Below are 16,284 nucleotides of genomic sequence, written 5' to 3'. Positions count from 1 at the left end.
TTTATTTGAGGTTGCGTTGTGATCAGGTTTTGTTGTAAATAGCATACATACCGGTAGCATTTTTCAATGTTTCTATACTCAGGAGTGTCAATGTGAATCTCGTTTTACCTACATGATGAACCAGCCGTCCACGATCTCTCTACGCTAATTCCGTGCGAATGCATGTTTTGGATGTACTTCTGTCCCTCCACCATGTCGAAGCCGAGTCATATCCTAACCCCAAGATATAAATGGATGCAATAAACCCGGGATTATCCAGTCTGCATATGCCAGCCCGTCCCAGACTACACTCACTCTGAACAACAGGGCTGGACATGCAGCCGATTTGTAAGCGGAAATCTCCGGATACTAAATTTTAGTTCGAGTTTAGTAGCTTTTAGTAGATTCTATGTAGTGAACTTTAGTGGGTTTAGTGCGTTGGGGCTATACTCTGTTCCTACGACCTCTGTCTGGACTTGGGCCCGAAGTACATACGAGATTGCAGCTGGAATAGGATAATAGCGTACGCCTGATAGGATGAATCTAGCCCAGCCGGATAGTACAGCGACGGTCTCGAGGCACTCCCGCGATAAAGCTATCCACCACCTGCATACTTTCCTCCGTTACGCTCTCGCTAAGTCGCGCTCCTGCACATTCTCGGAAAAAAATGGCCGTGGCCAGCCGCATTTCAACCCGGCCAAGATGGATACCCAAACACTGTCGTGCCCCATGGCCGAATGGGTTGAATGCTATCTTGGCCTGCTCCGTCATGCCTGACTCCCGAAGCCATCGCGTGTGGTCGAACCTAGATACCAGAAGAAGAAAATGCCGTGTTAGTTGTGATACGTGAAAACAAAACGGGACCTCTTACGAATTGGCATTCTCCCAGATGTTAGGATCCCGCTGGAGACTCCAGTTTTGTGTCACCACCACCGTGTCCGCAGGGAGAAAGTATCCCCCGAGCGTCGCCCCCCCCGGCGGTGGGCTGCGCGGCATACACCCGGGGGCTGCTCCATAGAGCCGGAGACTTTCATTGATGACGGCGTTCAAAATAGGCAAGCCCTCACAGGCGGCATCCGTGATCTCACCCTCGAGCTGGGCTACTTCTGCTTCGACCTCGTGTTGAATCTGGGGCCGACTCAGCACGCACCACAGAAGAAAAGTCAGCGAGATTGCCGTCGGGTCGGAGCCTGCCAATAGCAGGGCTCCGGCATCGGTGATGATATCTGTGTCCGTTAGACTGCCTGCCTCGAGGGCTTTATTGAATAGATTGCTGGGACCACTGTCGTCGCCGTCACGCTTGACGGCCCTTGCCCGCGAGACGACACCTCCTCCGGCGGCAAACATCTTTTCCTGCGAGTAAAATACGTCATGTAGCTGGGGGATAACATGGGCCAGCATGCGCCCCAGGTAATAGCCCGGCGGCGCAAAATGCTTGAGCAGGTGGGCGAGATCCCCCATGCGGCGCTCCAGCATGAGGACAAACGGTTCCTTGACCCCTTTGGCTACCGTTCCAGCGCCTCCACCGAACGTGAGCCGGCAAACCACTTCGTTCGCCATGAGCGTCCACCATCCCATAATCTCCGCCTCTCCGTTTAAAGCATCATGTTTGATGCGCTGCACCGTCATCTTGGTGATCTCGCGTATGGTTGGCTCCCACTCTTTCCGTAGACTTTGCAGGGTGAATCCGCGCGCGTACAGCTTCCGCCGCGCCGCGTGAAGTTTGGCGTCGCGGAAGTTGAAGATGTTGTCGACGGGGCCTGGGGACAGCAACGCGTAGAAGGGAGCTTTGGTAAACCCGGATCCCATGCGGTGCATCTCCCGCCCTAAGGCTGGGTCTGCCACATCGACCTCCTGCGGTCCAATCCGGACAATGGGGCCGTAGTCCTGGTGTAGCTTATGGACGTAATGAATCCGGTTGTTGGCAAATACCGACCAGGACAGACGGAGCCCAGTCAATCGCGCATACCACGGACCGGGGATCCGACTCAGAGGGCTGAAGTAGGCGATACGAAGAGTCTGGAGCCAATGTTTAAGCAGGAAATTTCTCTTCCCCGATACTGGCAGACAAGACTTACTTGGAACACCTTAACCAGGAGCCACAGCCCCCCGACATAGACGAGAATGGAGAGCCATTGTGTGCTTCCAAGTGACGTGAAGAAATCCATAGCATCGAGTCTCATCAGATCATGACTGCAAGATAGACTCCATGTTAGAGCCGGGGAAGATATATTATTATTCTTCTTCTTCCGTTTGGACGGGTCCGCGCTTGTTGGCCGCTGTCGGGGATGCGAGGAGAACTCACAGCAGCCCCCCTTCGCCAGATGTCGGTCCTCGTTCAGGGCCTGGCAGAGTTGCCTTCGTGTCGGCCCTCTCACGGGTCACGGTCAGCGAGCTTTATATCGGTCCGAAGATGTGGGCCGCCGTGAGTGCATGTCCTGCACGATGGCATCGAGATAGATAAAACTCATCATGGAAATTGAATCCTCTGAGGAAATCAGACCACCTTAGGCCAACATCCTTTGTCATTCACTTCGCAACCTCTAGGATGATGTCTCAACCGTATCCTACGCGACTGTTTCTCTTCGGAGACCAAACCTATGATTTTGCCCCAGAGCTCCGAAGCCTCTTGGCCGTCCGCAACAACCCTATCTTGACGGCCTTCCTGGATCAATCGCACTACGTCGTGCGGGCGCAGATGATCCAGAAGCTGCCCCCCAAAGAGCACAAGGACGCACGCGCCGGATCCCTTGCGGAGCTGCTGCAGAAGTATGTCGACGGGAGACTTCCTTCCGCCTTCCAGACGGCTCTCTCGTGCATCACGCAACTGGGCTCTTTTATGCGTCAGTTTGATGACGCTTCTATCCCCTACCCTCGCTTTAATGACAGTTATGTCTTGGGGGTATGCACAGGCTCTCTTGCCGCAGCCGCCGTCAGCTGCAGCACCTCTCTCTCCGACCTGCTGCCCATTGCTGTACAGACCGTTCTTGTTGCGTTTCGCCTGGGTCTCTGTGCGCAAGAGGTGCGTGACCGACTCGAGATATCGTTTGAGAACCGCACAAAGCCGTGGTCGGTGGTGTCCGACCTCTCCCGACAAGAAGTGGCTGCTGCCCTCGATCGATTCAGTGAAGAAGGGGTTGGTCACCCCCCTTTTCATCTCATTTCTCATTCGCCATGAGCCCTCCCGCTGACTTTACTGACACGATTACCTCTAGATGCTATCCACCACCCGCAAGCCCTGGATCACCGCAACCTCAGCTAAGACAACCACAATCAGTGGCAGCCCAGAGATACTAGCACGACTGGCCGCTGACCCATCGCTAGAGCGGGGGAAACGGTGGAGGGAGATTCCCATATATGTCCCTGCCCATAACCCACACCTTTTCACCGCGAGAGATGTCGACTCGATCCTGGAAACGACCGATCCGCACCCATGGTCCGATTATGGTGCGAAGATTCCCTTCGTATCCGCCGTCACAGGAAAGCTGGTCTGGATCCGGAACTACCGCGACCTGCTCCAGCTTTCTCTGTCTCAGTGCCTCATAGAACCCATCCGATGGGATCTCGTCGAGACAGAGCTGCCAAGGCTGTTTGAGTCCCGGAAGGGCATTGAATCGGTGTCGATTGTTTCCTTCACCACGGTCCTCACCAAGAGCCTGTCGACCGCTCTGACCAGCGAAGGGATCACTGCAGATATCCAGACCACAGCCGACAGGATTCCGGAGGCCTGCTCGCACAGGCCCGGTGCTGGAAGAGGGAAGCTGGCTATTGTCTCGATGTCTGGTCGGTTTCCCGAAGCTCCCTCGACGGATTCTTTCTGGGACCTTCTTCACAAGGGCTTAGATGTCTGTAAGGAAGTTCCTTTGCGCCGCTGGGATGTAAACACCCATGTGGACCCAAGCGGTCGAGCGCACAACAAAGGTGCCACGCGCTGGGGCTGCTGGCTGGACTTTGCAGGGGATTTTGACCCAAGGTTTTTCAGCATTTCGCCCAAGGAGGCACCGCAGATGGATCCTGCTCAGCGGATGGCACTGATGTCCACCTACGAAGCCATGGAGCGCGGCGGCATTGTGCCCGACACTACCGCGTCCACGCAGCGTAATCGGATCGGGGTTTTCCATGGCGTCACCAGTAATGACTGGATGGAAACAAATACTGCACAGAACATCGATACGTACTTCATCACAGGCGGCAATCGAGGGTTTATCCCCGGCCGTATCAACTTCTGTTTTGAGTTTTCCGGTCCTAGCTATAGTAACGATACTGCATGCTCGTCAAGCCTGGCTGCTATTCATCTGGCTTGCAACTCACTCTGGCGTGGTGACTGTGACACCGCCGTGGCTGGCGGTACTAATATGATCTTTACCCCCGACGGCCACACTGGTCTAGATAAAGGGTTTTTCCTCTCACGGACAGGCAACTGTAAGCCCTTCGACGACGCGGCAGATGGCTACTGTCGCGCCGAAGGGGTTGGCACCGTCTTTATCAAGCGCCTCGAGGATGCCTTGGCCGATAATGATCCTATCCTGGGGACCATCCTGGATATCAAGACAAACCACTCGGCCATGTCCGACTCCATGACACGACCTTATACACCGGCGCAGGTGGACAACATGTCAGCGGTGCTGAGCACCGCCGGCGTTAGTCCACACGACCTCAGCTACATCGAAATGCACGGAACCGGTACCCAAGTAGGAGATGCCGTCGAGATGGAGTCGGTTTTGTCGCTCTTCGCGCCCAACGAGGCCTTCCGACCGCAAGACAAGCCCCTGTATGTGGGCTCAGCGAAGGCTAACATTGGTCACGGTGAGGGAGTTTCGGGGGTCACTAGTCTCATCAAAGTATTGCTGATGATGAAGCATAATACTATTCCACCGCACTGTGGTATCAAACCCGGTAGTAAGATCAATCACAACTACCCCGATCTGCCTGCTCGCAATGTCCATATCGCTTTTGAGCCAAAGCCATGGCCCCGTACCGATACTCCACGACGCGTCCTCATCAATAACTTCAGTGCTGCCGGTGGCAATACGGCGGTGCTGGTGGAGGATGCTCCCGTTCGAGATATGCCCAACGTCGTCGACCCTCGAACCAATCACATTGTTACTGTCTCAGCCCATGTCGGCAAGTCACTCAGGGCCAATATGCAGAGGCTACGGGATCACATCCAGAAGCAGCCAGATATTAGTCTCCCGCAATTGTCGTACACTTCTACCGCTCGACGATGGCATCATCTCCATCGAGCCAGCGTCAGTGGTTCCTCCATCGATGAGATCTTGCACAACCTAGAGATCGCCATCGAGAAGGGCGAGGGAATTAATCGTCCCAAGACTAAACCTACCATTGTCATTGCTTGCTCTGGCCAAGGTTCTCAGTATACCGGAATGGGTCGGCAGCTTTATGATGCTTACCCAACATTTCGCGCTGACCTTGAGCGATTCGACCAGTTAGCCCGGAGCCAGGGGTTCCCTGGCTTCCTCAGCGTGTACACTGCTCCGAACGTCGGGGATAGCATGGAGGAAATGCTTCCCGTGATTGTCCAGTTGGCCCTAATCAGCCTTGAAATGGCCCTGGGAAATCTCCTCGAGTCATTTGGATTGAAGCCCAGCGCGGTGGTCGGCCACAGTTTAGGCGAGTATGCTGCTTTGTACTTGGCCGGTGTTCTCTCCGCTGCAGACACACTTTACCTGGTGGGAAAAAGAGCGGAGCTGCTCCAAGAGCGCTGCCAGCGTGGTACTCATGCCATGCTAGCTCTGCGAGCATCGCCCGACATGCTGGCGGAGATCCTCGCGGACTCTAGCTGCGAAATTGCATGCCGCAATGGTCCCAGTGACACGGTTCTTAGCGGATCACTGGAGGAGATAACCGGCATTCAGCGCACTCTGCTAGCCCAGGGTATTAAAGGCACTCTGTTAAAACTTCCATTTGCCTTCCACTCGGCTCAAGTCCAGCCAATCCTCTCAGACTTTGAGGAGCTAGCTCGCGGCGTCACATTTCACAAGCCATGCATCCCAGTGCTCTCACCCCTGCTGATTAAATCTATCGATGAACACGGCATCATTGATCCGGCATACCTTGCACGACACTGCCGCGAGCCCGTCAACATGGTTCAAGTCTTGGAACTGGCACACAGCCAGGGAATCATCAGCGATCGCACCATTCTTGTGGATGTCGGTCCCAAGCCGTTGCTGAGTGGCATGATTAAGACGACCCTAGGCAACGACGGTAGTAGCAGGAGCACAGCATTGCCAGTCCTTAGCCCCAAAGCCGATGTTTGGCAGAATCTCCTAACCGTGCTCGGCACCCTGTACTGCGGTGGTCAAGATATCAACTGGCCTGCATACCATGCGCCATTTGAGTCGGCTAAGAAGGTGATCCATATGCCTGACTATGCATGGGATTTAAAAGAATACTTTATCCCCTATAAGGGTGAGTGGTGCCTCCATCGCCATGAGATCCACTGTAGCTGTGCTACTCCGGGCAAGGAAACGGCCACCAGTGATTATAAACTTCCCACGCTAGATCCCGTCCCAGTCAAACGTCCATCCAAGCAAGACGAATCCAAGGAGGCGTACCCGGAGATTACAACCACCACCACCTTGCATCGCGTGGTGGAGGAGAAAACGGAGCCATTGGGTGCCACCTTCATGGTGGAGACTGACATCTCACGCAAAGACGTTCGTGGCATAGCTCAGGGCCATCTAGTTGATGGTATTCCCCTCTGCACACCTTCCTTTTATGCGGATATCGCTTTACAGGTGGGTAGATACTCCATGAACCGCCTCCGGGCTAGCCATCCTGGTGCTATGGACGGCGTGGTGGATGTCTCCGACCTGGTGGTCGATAAAGCCCTGATCCCCCATGGCAAGGGACCGCAGTTGCTGCGCACCACACTCGCCATGACATGGCCACCGAAGGCTGCCGCGACAACGCGCAGCGCCAAAATCAAATTCGCCACGTTTTTTGCCGATGGACAGCTGGACACCGAGCACGCAACCTGCACTGTCCGGTTCACCAGCGACGCGCAACTCAAGTCTCTCCAGAAGAAGGTGCCAGAGTACAAAGCTCACATTGAGCGACTACGCCAGGGTCTCAACAAGGGCCAGTTCATTCGGTATACCCGGAAGAGTGGATACAAGCTGATGAGCAGCATGGCCAACTTTCACCCTGACTACAAGCTGCTGGATAATCTGATCCTGAACGAGGCGGAGAATGAAGCCGTGTCAATGATGGAGTTTTCAGCCGCCAAAAGCGAAGGTACCTTTGCCGCACATCCTGCTTATGTTGACGCCATTACCCAAGTGGGTGGGTTTGCTATGAATGCCAACGATAACACCGATATCGAGCGCGAAGTATATGTAAACCATGGATGGGACTCGTTCCAAGTTTACCAGCCTCTGGTTAAGGGAAAGACTTACGAAGTTTACAGCCGGATGGTTAAGGATAAGACAGGCGATCTTGTCCATGGCGATACCATAGTACTGGATGGGGACGTGGTTGTAGCCTTCTTCAAGGGGCTTTCCGTGAGTAAAATGCTTCCCTTAGTTTTTTTTTTTTTTTTTGGACCAGCTTTCGCTAATGATGATTCCAGATCCGCTCTGTTCCACGTAGGGGACTTCGAATGGTCCTACAACAGGCTGCGGATAAAGCTGCTCAAGTGCATGGAGGCAAACCAGCACCAAAGAACCAAGTGGCTGAACGTCTTGCCTCAATGCATAACCACACTCCGTCCCCTGCAGCCCCGGCTCCGGCACCTACTACACCTACACCCGTAGTTTCAAAGCCGGCGAAAACCATTGCGAAACCGTCCCATTCGAAGCCTAGCAAATTGCAAGCCGTGCTGCATGTCATCTCGGAGGAGAGCGGTGTCGCCTTGGAGGAACTCACTGACGACAGTAACTTTGCGGATATGGGGATTGATTCCCTTAGCTCCATGGTTATCGGAAGTAGACTGCGCGAGGACCTGGCTCTTGACTTGAGTGCTGACTTCTCGTTGTTCATTGACTGCCCCACGGTTGGAAGCCTGAAGACATATCTCGCAGACTCGAGTGGTGCACAAGAGTCGGCAGATGCCGTCGAAGAAGAAGAAGAGGAAGAAGAGGAAGAAGAAGAAGAAGTGGTGATCGAGAATCTGGCTCCCCTCCAGCCCGATCTCGGACATGAGCATTCTGTCCCCATGGGTAGCGCAAAGGCTCAAACTGATCCCCAGGAGTCGCTTGAACTTGGCGATGAAGTCTTTAGGGCTGCAATGAAGGTCATATCAGAGGAGAGTGGGGTGGCTCTAGAAGAGTTGACTGCCGAGACAGTTTTTGCCGACATTGGCATCGACTCGCTGAGCTCGATGGTGATCAGTAGTCGATTCCGTGAGGACTTGGGGATCAGTCTAGACTCGTCATTTAACCTGTTTGATCAGGTTCCCACGGTGGCCAGTCTCCAGCAATTCTTGGGTGGGAGAAGCGGAAGCACGACTGCTTCTCTCGGTAGTTCGGACGAAGACGAAACAAGCAGCAGCCGTTCCACTATACCGGAAGATGATCCTCTCATACCGTTGCAGGACAGGGTTGCTGAGTGTCGCCCCACGAGCTCCGTGATCCTCCAAGGTCTCCCCCGTATGGCGAAGCGGACATTGTTCATGCTCCCCGATGGCGGTGGTTCAGCCTCCTCCTACATCACCATTCCGCGTCTGCAGTCTGATGTCGCCATCGTTGGCCTGAATTGCCCTTATGCACGAGACCCTGAAAATATGCAATGCACTCATCAGGCCATGATCCAAAGCTTCTGCAATGAAATCAAACGGCGTCAGCCGCAAGGTCCCTACCATCTCGGTGGTTGGTCGTCCGGGGGTGCGTTTGCATACGTGACAGCTGAAGCTCTTGTGAACATGGGCGAAGATGTCCATTCGCTCATCATTATCGATGCGCCTGTTCCCCAGGTCATGGAGAAACTGCCCACCTCCTTCTACGAATATTGCAACAACATTGGTCTGTTCGCCAACCAGCCCGGTAGTAACACGGACGGCACCGCCCAACCTCCACCATACTTGATTCCTCATTTCCAGGCTACTGTCGATGTGATGCTTGACTATCGCGTGGCACCACTGAAGACTCCCCGTATGCCCAAGGTGGGCATCATTTGGGCTGCCACCACTGTGATGGAGGAGGCGAACGCCCCGAAGATGAAGGGTATGCACTTCATGGTGCAGAAACGGACCGACTTTGGCCCAGATGGTTGGGACACCGTCTTGCCAGGGGCCGAGTTTGATATTGTACGGGCAGAAGGTGCCAATCATTTTACTTTAATGGTCAGTTTTTTTGTTTTGTTCTGCTCCCTCCGTAGTAAATGGCTATCGGCTGACCACCAGCACAGCAAAAGGAGAACGTCTATCTAGTGCGAGACCTCATTGATCGGGTGATTGGCTGAACTGATTTTGATTCTGTCTTTGGACTGTTGAATATTTCTTTTTACGAAATTCCAGGATTGCTATAATTATTGAGAGACGTGAAGGGCTCAAGATTACCAACCTTCCCCTGGCCGTATATCAGGCAACCCGAACTTACACTCACTTGTATAGCTCTTTCGAGATATTCTCCTACTGTTACTTGCTTCTAATGTCGCACCTATTGTATTAGTTGATCTGGATTTAAGATGTGCTTTTATAGAGTACAGTTGTCGACGCATGTCCTGCCATCAATATCATCTTTGGGCAGTGGAAAAGATATACTTCACATATGATCCACGCTTTTTTTTTTACGCATTTCCAAAGAGAGAGCACGGATTTTATAGGATTAAATGATGGAAAGTGTGCTCGCCAATAGTAGGGCTCTATGCAATTGTTCTATACGATGTTATGTTGTTCTCAGTGTCACTCGACAAGGAAGTCCGTCCGCAGGATGAGCTCCTCCTCCTCCTTTCTCCATCTGATAGGCACGATGTCCATTCACCTCCTTGATTGTATCGCGAGGATGAAGGCGGTCCCATTCATCGTAGGCGGGAGTGATGTTGAACTCTCGCAGGGTCATCGCCAGCGCAATTCGTAATTCCAGTAATGCTAACGTCTGGCCAATACAGCTATGCGGTCCAAATTCAAAGGCCCGCCAGGCCCCTTTGGCCGGATACAGGGGGTCTTCAGGTCCGACCAGCCATCTTTCCGGGATGAACGATTCAACTTCCGGCCAGTGGTTGCTATTGTGGTGGAGAGCCACCGTCAGCGTCCACACGTTGCAGCCGGCAGTAGGATAGCGCCTGCCGTCATCGCCCACGATTTCAACATCGGGTCGCCCCTCGCGCATGGAGGCAGAGGGAGGAAACAGTCGAAGCGTTTCCTTGATCACAGCTAATGTATAGGGCAGTTTATTAAGCAACTGGGGATCCTCGGCGATGCAGCTTTGCGCTTTCTTGATATCCGTGCCAAATACCTCATCGTGCTCCCTACGAACCCGCTCTAGGATCTCTGGGTGTTTCGCTAGGAGATAGAAGGTGTAGAGCAGCGTGCTGCTCGTCGTGTCCCGACCGGCAAATAGGAAGACACGTAGCTGCGGCGCAACCTGCCGCTTGAACGCTTCGAGGGATTGCCTTGTGTCTCCATTCGACTGCTCTTTGAGATACTGCTTGAGGGCGAGTGAGATCACAGATTTGGACGAATAGCCAGGGCGCGCATTATGTACCCGATCCACTTCTTTCCCAATCAATCGGTTCATGAGCCGGCTGTTGTACCACAGTACCAGGGGACGAATCGTTAGGTATCGCTTAACAGGATTGAAGGTCGTTCCGAACGAAGCCCACTCGATTTGTCGCTGTAGTGCTACCGCCAGCGGGTGGTCTTTTTGTTGGTGGAAGAGTCGGGCGTCCCTAAGAAACGTGTCAGTTGCTCCCTCCTCCCACGGGGGATGACGACCACTTACAGCGCAACTGAACAGATGGTGTCCACCGTCAACCTCAGGGTCAAGGGCTCTAGAGAGAAGATGTCACCCTGCTGGGCTTTCTTCCTCAGTTGGTTACGAAACACGGCGACTTCGTCCGCGATGTTGGGAGCCAGCCCGATCAGGTATGCAGGGTTAAACCCCGGGTTGAATAAAGCACGCCACCGTTTCCACGTCTCCCCATGCATACTGATTAGACTAGGGCCGCCGGTTATGGTCTCCAGCGGCCGGCGAAGAATCGCGGGTTTCGTGAGATTTAGACTCTGGATCTGCGAGGCCGCAGTCATTGTCGCGACAATCATCCATGTTCCACTAAAGGGCCACAGATTGATGTAGAAGATGCCCGAGGGAAATTGCTGAGAGAGTTTCAACATGATACTATGCAGAGTCGCGTTGGGTGGCATTCCTTGGATCGTCTGCTTGAGGGCCGCGAAATGGCCCGCTAGGAGCTTGAACTCCGGCATGGGCTGTCCAAGGGTCAAGTCAGTATGTTTCCATTCCCTTGAGAGACTGGGCGAATTGGCATACCAGATTCGCCTTCTGTAGCTTCCATACTTCCCGACGGGCTGTGTAGAACAAGGCCAGGAAGCGGATGAAGGCCACCACCCCAATGGCAGCGATGATTTGAAGATACATAGTAATAACTCCTGATTTTCCCCCTTGAATACACCAGAACCAAGGAAACAACAGAATCTAGGGATAGACAGAATGAGAATAATAAAGATCGAGTGCGTCTTTTGTCTCTCGGAGGCCGAAGTAGTCAAGTCAGCTTTGCTCGGCAGCACAGGTAAATTGTCTGAGAATAACACCGAAATCACTAAAATTCCCAGTGATCATTTGGTATGCTGCCTTGAATTCTGCCTAGGGTTGTATGTATGTTTTATAATATAATTATATCAACTAAGATCGGAGGATACTGGAGTACTAGTTAGGCAGCTCCCCTTGATTTCTAGTTGATATAAACAAGATTACTAGTATCTTCTACCTTGACTAGAGTTTGACGACCTTGATCAATAGGTATATTGCTTGTGTATACTGTATACAAGGGAATTTTAGCCATTTCGGTGTTGCCCTAAGCCGCTGCCGTACTACATATATAGAAAGGTCTCAAATCGCGACGGATTTCTCGTCGATCCACCATTCTTTCCCAACACCATTAGTCCTGTCTATCTATCTCTATCCTCCCCTTCGTGGTTCCCTATGGCGTCCTTCGGCTTCACCATCGTTGTGTTTGTGACCCGCAAACCGGGCCTCTCTCCGTCCGCTTTTCAAGACCACTGGGAAAACCACCATGTTCCTTTACTGAAACGTCTGGGAGGCTCTCGGTTTCCTTTGCGCCATACCCGTCATTATCTGAAGCGAGACCCAACACCTCCCGACTACCCGGTGGCCGCGCTCGTGGGGGGCTCGGCCGATTTCACCTGCGACGCCTTTGCCGTCGTGAGCTTCGAGGATGAAGCGGCTTTCCGAGAATTTCTACCGGTTATGTCGAGCCCGGAGGTTTTGGAGGATGAAGAGCGGTTCACGGATCGTGCAAGGCTCAAGGCCGTCACTCTCGGGGACATCAGACTTTCGACATCGGAGATCGGGGCCTGAAAAAAGGATGCTGATGGCCGCGGCTGGAAGAGAGAGGTCTGTCGGATCTGGTATATTTTGTCTTCGCTGTGGTCGAATTACTTAGAATTGATATTTACTTGCTTGCTTGCTTGCTTGCTTCCAGTCCCGGTTTAGAAATTTCATATCCTCTCCACCCTCAGGATGTCATTTGGCGTGTTCTACACTCGTCCGGTAGTGTCAACCCAACCGTAGCCGGTCGTCCTGAATCCTCTTGCGTATCTAATTTGATTTCTCTCTCTACCAGTTCAACCCCCGGTCGCTATCGATCCTTGCGGTTGCCAAAGCGAACAACCTTGCCCTGGAGGTCAAGACCATCACATCGTCGACCGAGGCCCCCGAGGAATATCTCCAGGTGAATCCTTTGGGCAAAATCCCAACATTCGTGGGATCAGATGGCTACGTCCTGACTGAATCCATCGCTATCGCTGTCTATGGTAAATTTCCTGAAAACAAAAAGAATGCTTTGCTTTCGCGGCTAACCGAGATATGTAAAAAAAAAAAAAAAAAGTGGCTTCGCAAAACGAAGAGACCACCCTGCTGGGTCGGTCCAAGAAGGACTACGCCTCGATTCTTCGCTGGATGGCATTTGGGATTACTGAAATCCTGCCGCCATTGGGAGGCTGGTTTAACCCACTTATTGGACGCGCACCGTTTGTGCCGGAATTAATCGAAAAGAATAAAGCGGACACGCTGGTTCGGATGCAACTGCTGGAGAAGCAGCTTCAGGGCCGCACATATTTGGTCGGGGATGCTCTCTCACTGGCCGATCTGTTCGTCGTCGGCATTCTCCAAGGGCCCTTTCGCTTCTTCCTGGACCCGAAATGGCGCCGTGAGAATCCTGCTGTGTCCCAGTGGTTTGAACATGTCCATTCGCTTCCGATAGTGGTCGATGTGGCAGGACCGCCTGCATTGGCCGAGAAGGAGATGCCAATTGCGCCACCCAGAAAAGCATAGGGTCTCTCTCTATCTAGTTACTTGTTTGGCATGATGAATTCGAGGCGGGATTTTTTTTTGTTTTCTTTCTTCTTAGCTTAGCTGAAGTATAGAAACTATCTGAGGGATTCAAATATCGGCGAGCGAGCCGCACAGGATGACCCCGGTTACCGAAAAAAAAAAACAGGCCTTAAGACATTTTTTGATCAAGAGGATGCATATATGGATATCCCTAATGAACCTATCGGAAAGCGCCTCCATCCACACCGATGATCTTGCCGCTCACCCATTCGGCCGCATCGGACGCCAAAAAGCTCACCACTCGGGCCACATCGACTGGAAGCCCAACTCGGTTCAGGGGAGACAACCAGGCAGCGCACTGTACCACAGGAATCAGATCAGGGATCGAATCAAGTATCGATCAGGGTGGCAATTGACTTACCTCGTCCACTTGCGCATCGGTAAAGGTCTCTCCGTTGGGAATGTACTCCCGCGATACAGCTAGGAACATGTCCGTCTTGATGGCCCCAGGGGCCACGGCGTTAACCGTGATTTTCTTGTCGCCACAGTCGATCGCCAGGCAACGGACAAAGGTGTCAATAGCTCCCTTCGAGCCGGAGTAGATCGAATGCTTAGGGACACCCTTCACACACGCCGTGTTCGAGCTGGTGAGGATTATGCGTCCACCTTCTCGGAGATGGCGATACGCTTCCCGGGCAACAAAGAACTGGCCGCGGGTATTGACTCGGAATACGCGGTCGAATTCCTGTAACTCTGAATAAGAACCTGAACCGAACCAAGATGAGAGAGAGAGGGAAGAGATCAAAGGGGCTGAATACATCGGGAGTCACGTCCTTCAGATGACCGAAAGAGACAATTCCGGCATTCGAGGAGACAATGTCCAAGTAACCGAAATGTTCGACGGCCTGGTCCATGAGCTTTGCTACCGCCTCAGGGTCTCCAACGTCGGCCTTCAGAGCGATCGCATCACTGCCATTGGCCTTGATCTCCTCGACAACCTGCTCGGCGGCTTCGCGCGAGTGAGCGTAGTTGACAACGACTTTGGCGCCGCGTTGCCCAAGAGCAACGGCGATAGCAGCACCAATACCGCGGCCCGCACCCGTCACCAGGGCTACTTTTCCATCAAGACGGTGGTTATCGGGAGCAGACATAATGGAACAGGGGTTTTAGACTCAAATAGGCTTGAGTTGGATGTTGAGTTTGGTTCTGAAGGGTTGGGGATCTACAGCGAAGGCAGAGAAGTATACGAATATATATATCATATATATCAGTCAATTTCATCCGGCAATCTGCATTCAACTACAAAATAGACCCCCCGGTCGGCCTCCGAGAAGTTTGACCTATCCTGGGTTTTGATTGGCCTGGGTTTTCTAACAGCAATCACAGGGGAAAGTCCGATGTTATTCGCCAAAGCCCCCAGACCGTGGCCGTATTTAGTTCCGATCCATTTGGTTAAATCCCTGCTTGGGTTCGATGGGCTATCGCGACTCTCGTTAGCATCCCGGATTGAAACCAACACAGTCGAGCACAGAATCCAAGGGTACTCACTCGGGGCTTGGGCACGGTTTCCAGACGGGTATTGCAGGTCAGTTGCCAGATGTGCCGGGCCGACATGGTGCTTCGGTATTTCTGCTGGGGAGTCTCAAAAAGGAACGACATAGGGAAACCGAGATCAAAGGAAGTGGTGTCCTCAATCTCATAGATTTCCTCGTCGGTCAATTCCACACCCAGACTCTCAATGTTGGATTCGAGCTGCGCCACCGTCCGGCAACCGATAACGGGGAAGACATACGGGGCCTTGTGAAGCACGTAAGCGAGTGCAATGCTCGTGGGAACTGTGCCCTTTCGCTGTGCCAATTCCGCCAGTTTCTCGCCCATGAGACGATGCTTGTCCTCCTGAGGGCCCATGTTACGTGTGCCCTCCTGGCTGAACTCCTCCGGAGTCTTGTACTGTCCTCGGCCCAGAACCCCCCAGGGAGCAATTGCAAGCCCCTCGGATTGGCACATGGGAAGAAGGTCTCGCTCAAAGTCCCGGAAGGAGCACGACCAGCGACCCTGGTAGATGCTGAAGCGAGTCAACCCATGGAAACGGGCGTCTGGGGAAATCGCTTAGCGAAGAGATCCTGTCCAACCGCCCGAACGGGGGGAAAACTCACATTCATTACATTTCACGACGATCCAAGCGGGCGCATCACTGATGCCGAGGTTCAGCACCTTGCCGCTGGCTACCAAATGATGTAAAGTCTGCATCACTTCCTCCACGCTGGTGGTGAAGTCCCAAATGTGCACGTAGAGCAGATCCAGGTAACTCGTGTTCAACTTCTTCAGGCTTGCCTCCACAGAGAGCCGCAGACTCTTGGATTGGTTCCCTTGGAAGTTTGACTTGATCTTCTCTGGCCCGGCCAGCTTGTAGCTCATGGTGTACTTGGTGGCGAGCACCAGCTCGTCACGGTGGTTGCGCGCTGCGATCCATTCCCCTAGCCATTTCTCGCTGCCTTCCATTTGGTAAAAGTTGGCAGTATCGATAAAATTACCGCCGGCCTCGTAGAATTTGTCGAGGATCTGGAAGGCAGTTTCCTTGGTGCATTCGCCCATCGCGCGCGTCCACATGCCGCCAAAGTTCATCGTACCCAGGCATAGCGGCGACACGCGGACTCCGGCCAAAGGTGAAAGGATTCGATGGTATCCTAGAAGAGTGGGAGGCTTCGGTGCTGGAGGAGCTGCCATTATTACCAAGGAATTCTCCTTTTTTCTGTTGGTTCTTAGCTGGATGAGAGGGGGTTGAAGTTGTTGGACCTGGCCGACAAAACGGAAT

General features: G+C 53.1%; 7 protein-coding genes across 7 annotated transcripts; 3 read left to right on the top strand and 4 right to left on the bottom strand.

The window, feature by feature from the left end:
• Positions 1-420: 420 nt before the first annotated feature.
• On the bottom strand, positions 421-2,193 carry P175DRAFT_0500179 (cytochrome P450). The gene is made up of 3 exons (XM_040896901.1): positions 2,058-2,193; positions 851-1,998; positions 421-784 (listed from the first exon to the last, which is right to left on the bottom strand). The coding sequence occupies exons 1-3, from the start codon at positions 2,145-2,147 to the stop codon at positions 523-525; spliced, it is 1,500 nt and encodes a 499-aa protein (XP_040755012.1). The 5' UTR covers positions 2,148-2,193; the 3' UTR covers positions 421-522.
• Positions 2,194-2,527: 334 nt separating this feature from the next.
• P175DRAFT_0476165 (uncharacterized protein) lies at positions 2,528-9,797 on the top strand (the record flags this gene model as incomplete). Its single annotated transcript, XM_040895268.1, has 4 exons — positions 2,528-3,115; positions 3,195-7,502; positions 7,571-9,280; positions 9,346-9,797. 4 exons carry the CDS (start codon positions 2,528-2,530, stop codon positions 9,397-9,399), a joined length of 6,660 nt encoding a protein of 2,219 aa, XP_040755011.1. The 3' UTR covers positions 9,400-9,797.
• Positions 9,798-11,362, bottom strand: P175DRAFT_0476164 (cytochrome P450; the record flags this gene model as incomplete). The annotated part of the gene is made up of 2 exons (XM_040895267.1): positions 9,798-10,827; positions 10,881-11,362. 2 exons carry the CDS (start codon positions 11,360-11,362, stop codon positions 9,825-9,827), a joined length of 1,485 nt encoding a protein of 494 aa, XP_040755010.1. The 3' UTR covers positions 9,798-9,824.
• Positions 11,363-12,098: 736 nt separating this feature from the next.
• On the top strand, positions 12,099-12,494 carry P175DRAFT_0508263 (EthD domain-containing protein; the record flags this gene model as incomplete). The annotated part of the gene is made up of 1 exon (XM_040898331.1): positions 12,099-12,494. The coding sequence occupies one exon, from the start codon at positions 12,099-12,101 to the stop codon at positions 12,492-12,494; it is 396 nt and encodes a 131-aa protein (XP_040755009.1).
• Positions 12,495-12,656: 162 nt separating this feature from the next.
• Positions 12,657-13,469, top strand: P175DRAFT_0476159 (glutathione S-transferase family protein; the record flags this gene model as incomplete). Its single annotated transcript, XM_040895266.1, has 3 exons — positions 12,657-12,686; positions 12,760-12,949; positions 13,024-13,469. The coding sequence occupies 3 exons, from the start codon at positions 12,657-12,659 to the stop codon at positions 13,467-13,469; spliced, it is 666 nt and encodes a 221-aa protein (XP_040755008.1).
• Positions 13,470-13,689: 220 nt separating this feature from the next.
• P175DRAFT_0476156 (SDR family oxidoreductase) lies at positions 13,690-14,731 on the bottom strand (the record flags this gene model as incomplete). The annotated part of the gene is made up of 3 exons (XM_040895265.1): positions 14,288-14,731; positions 13,891-14,214; positions 13,690-13,827 (listed from the first exon to the last, which is right to left on the bottom strand). The coding sequence occupies exons 1-3, from the start codon at positions 14,618-14,620 to the stop codon at positions 13,690-13,692; spliced, it is 795 nt and encodes a 264-aa protein (XP_040755007.1). The 5' UTR covers positions 14,621-14,731.
• Positions 14,732-14,739: 8 nt separating this feature from the next.
• On the bottom strand, positions 14,740-16,269 carry P175DRAFT_0500175 (aldo/keto reductase). The gene is made up of 3 exons (XM_040896900.1): positions 15,626-16,269; positions 15,018-15,565; positions 14,740-14,947 (listed from the first exon to the last, which is right to left on the bottom strand). The coding sequence occupies exons 1-3, from the start codon at positions 16,194-16,196 to the stop codon at positions 14,903-14,905; spliced, it is 1,164 nt and encodes a 387-aa protein (XP_040755006.1). The 5' UTR covers positions 16,197-16,269; the 3' UTR covers positions 14,740-14,902.
• Between the last annotated feature and the right edge of the window lie 15 nt (positions 16,270-16,284).

Source organism: Aspergillus ochraceoroseus (genome assembly GCF_002846915.1).
Source record: "Aspergillus ochraceoroseus IBT 24754 chromosome Unknown P175scaffold_2, whole genome shotgun sequence".
In the NCBI taxonomy this organism is placed as follows: Eukaryota; Fungi; Ascomycota; class Eurotiomycetes; order Eurotiales; family Aspergillaceae; genus Aspergillus; species Aspergillus ochraceoroseus.
This window is presented reverse-complemented; position numbering and strand designations above follow the sequence as displayed.

What these genes read in the sequence shown, in the direction of transcription:
- P175DRAFT_0500179 (XM_040896901.1), bottom strand. Translation starts at nt 2,147, where the DNA reads ATGGATTTCTTCACGTCACTTGGAAGCACACAATGGCTCTCCATTCTC. An exon ending in TCCTGGTTAAGGTGTTCCAA is followed by an intron (nt 1,999 to 2,057) that starts GTAAGTCTTGTC and finishes CATTGGCTCCAG; the next exon opens with ACTCTTCGTATCGCCTACTT. An exon ending in ATCTGGGAGAATGCCAATTC is followed by an intron (nt 785 to 850) that starts GTAAGAGGTCCC and finishes TCTGGTATCTAG; the next exon opens with GTTCGACCACACGCGATGGC.
- P175DRAFT_0500175 (XM_040896900.1), bottom strand. Translation starts at nt 16,196, where the DNA reads ATGGCAGCTCCTCCAGCACCGAAGCCTCCCACTCTTCTAGGATACCAT. An exon ending in CGTCGTGAAATGTAATGAAT is followed by an intron (nt 15,566 to 15,625) that starts GTGAGTTTTCCC and finishes CGATTTCCCCAG; the next exon opens with ACGCCCGTTTCCATGGGTTG. An exon ending in AAACCGTGCCCAAGCCCCGA is followed by an intron (nt 14,948 to 15,017) that starts GTGAGTACCCTT and finishes GAGTCGCGATAG; the next exon opens with CCCATCGAACCCAAGCAGGG.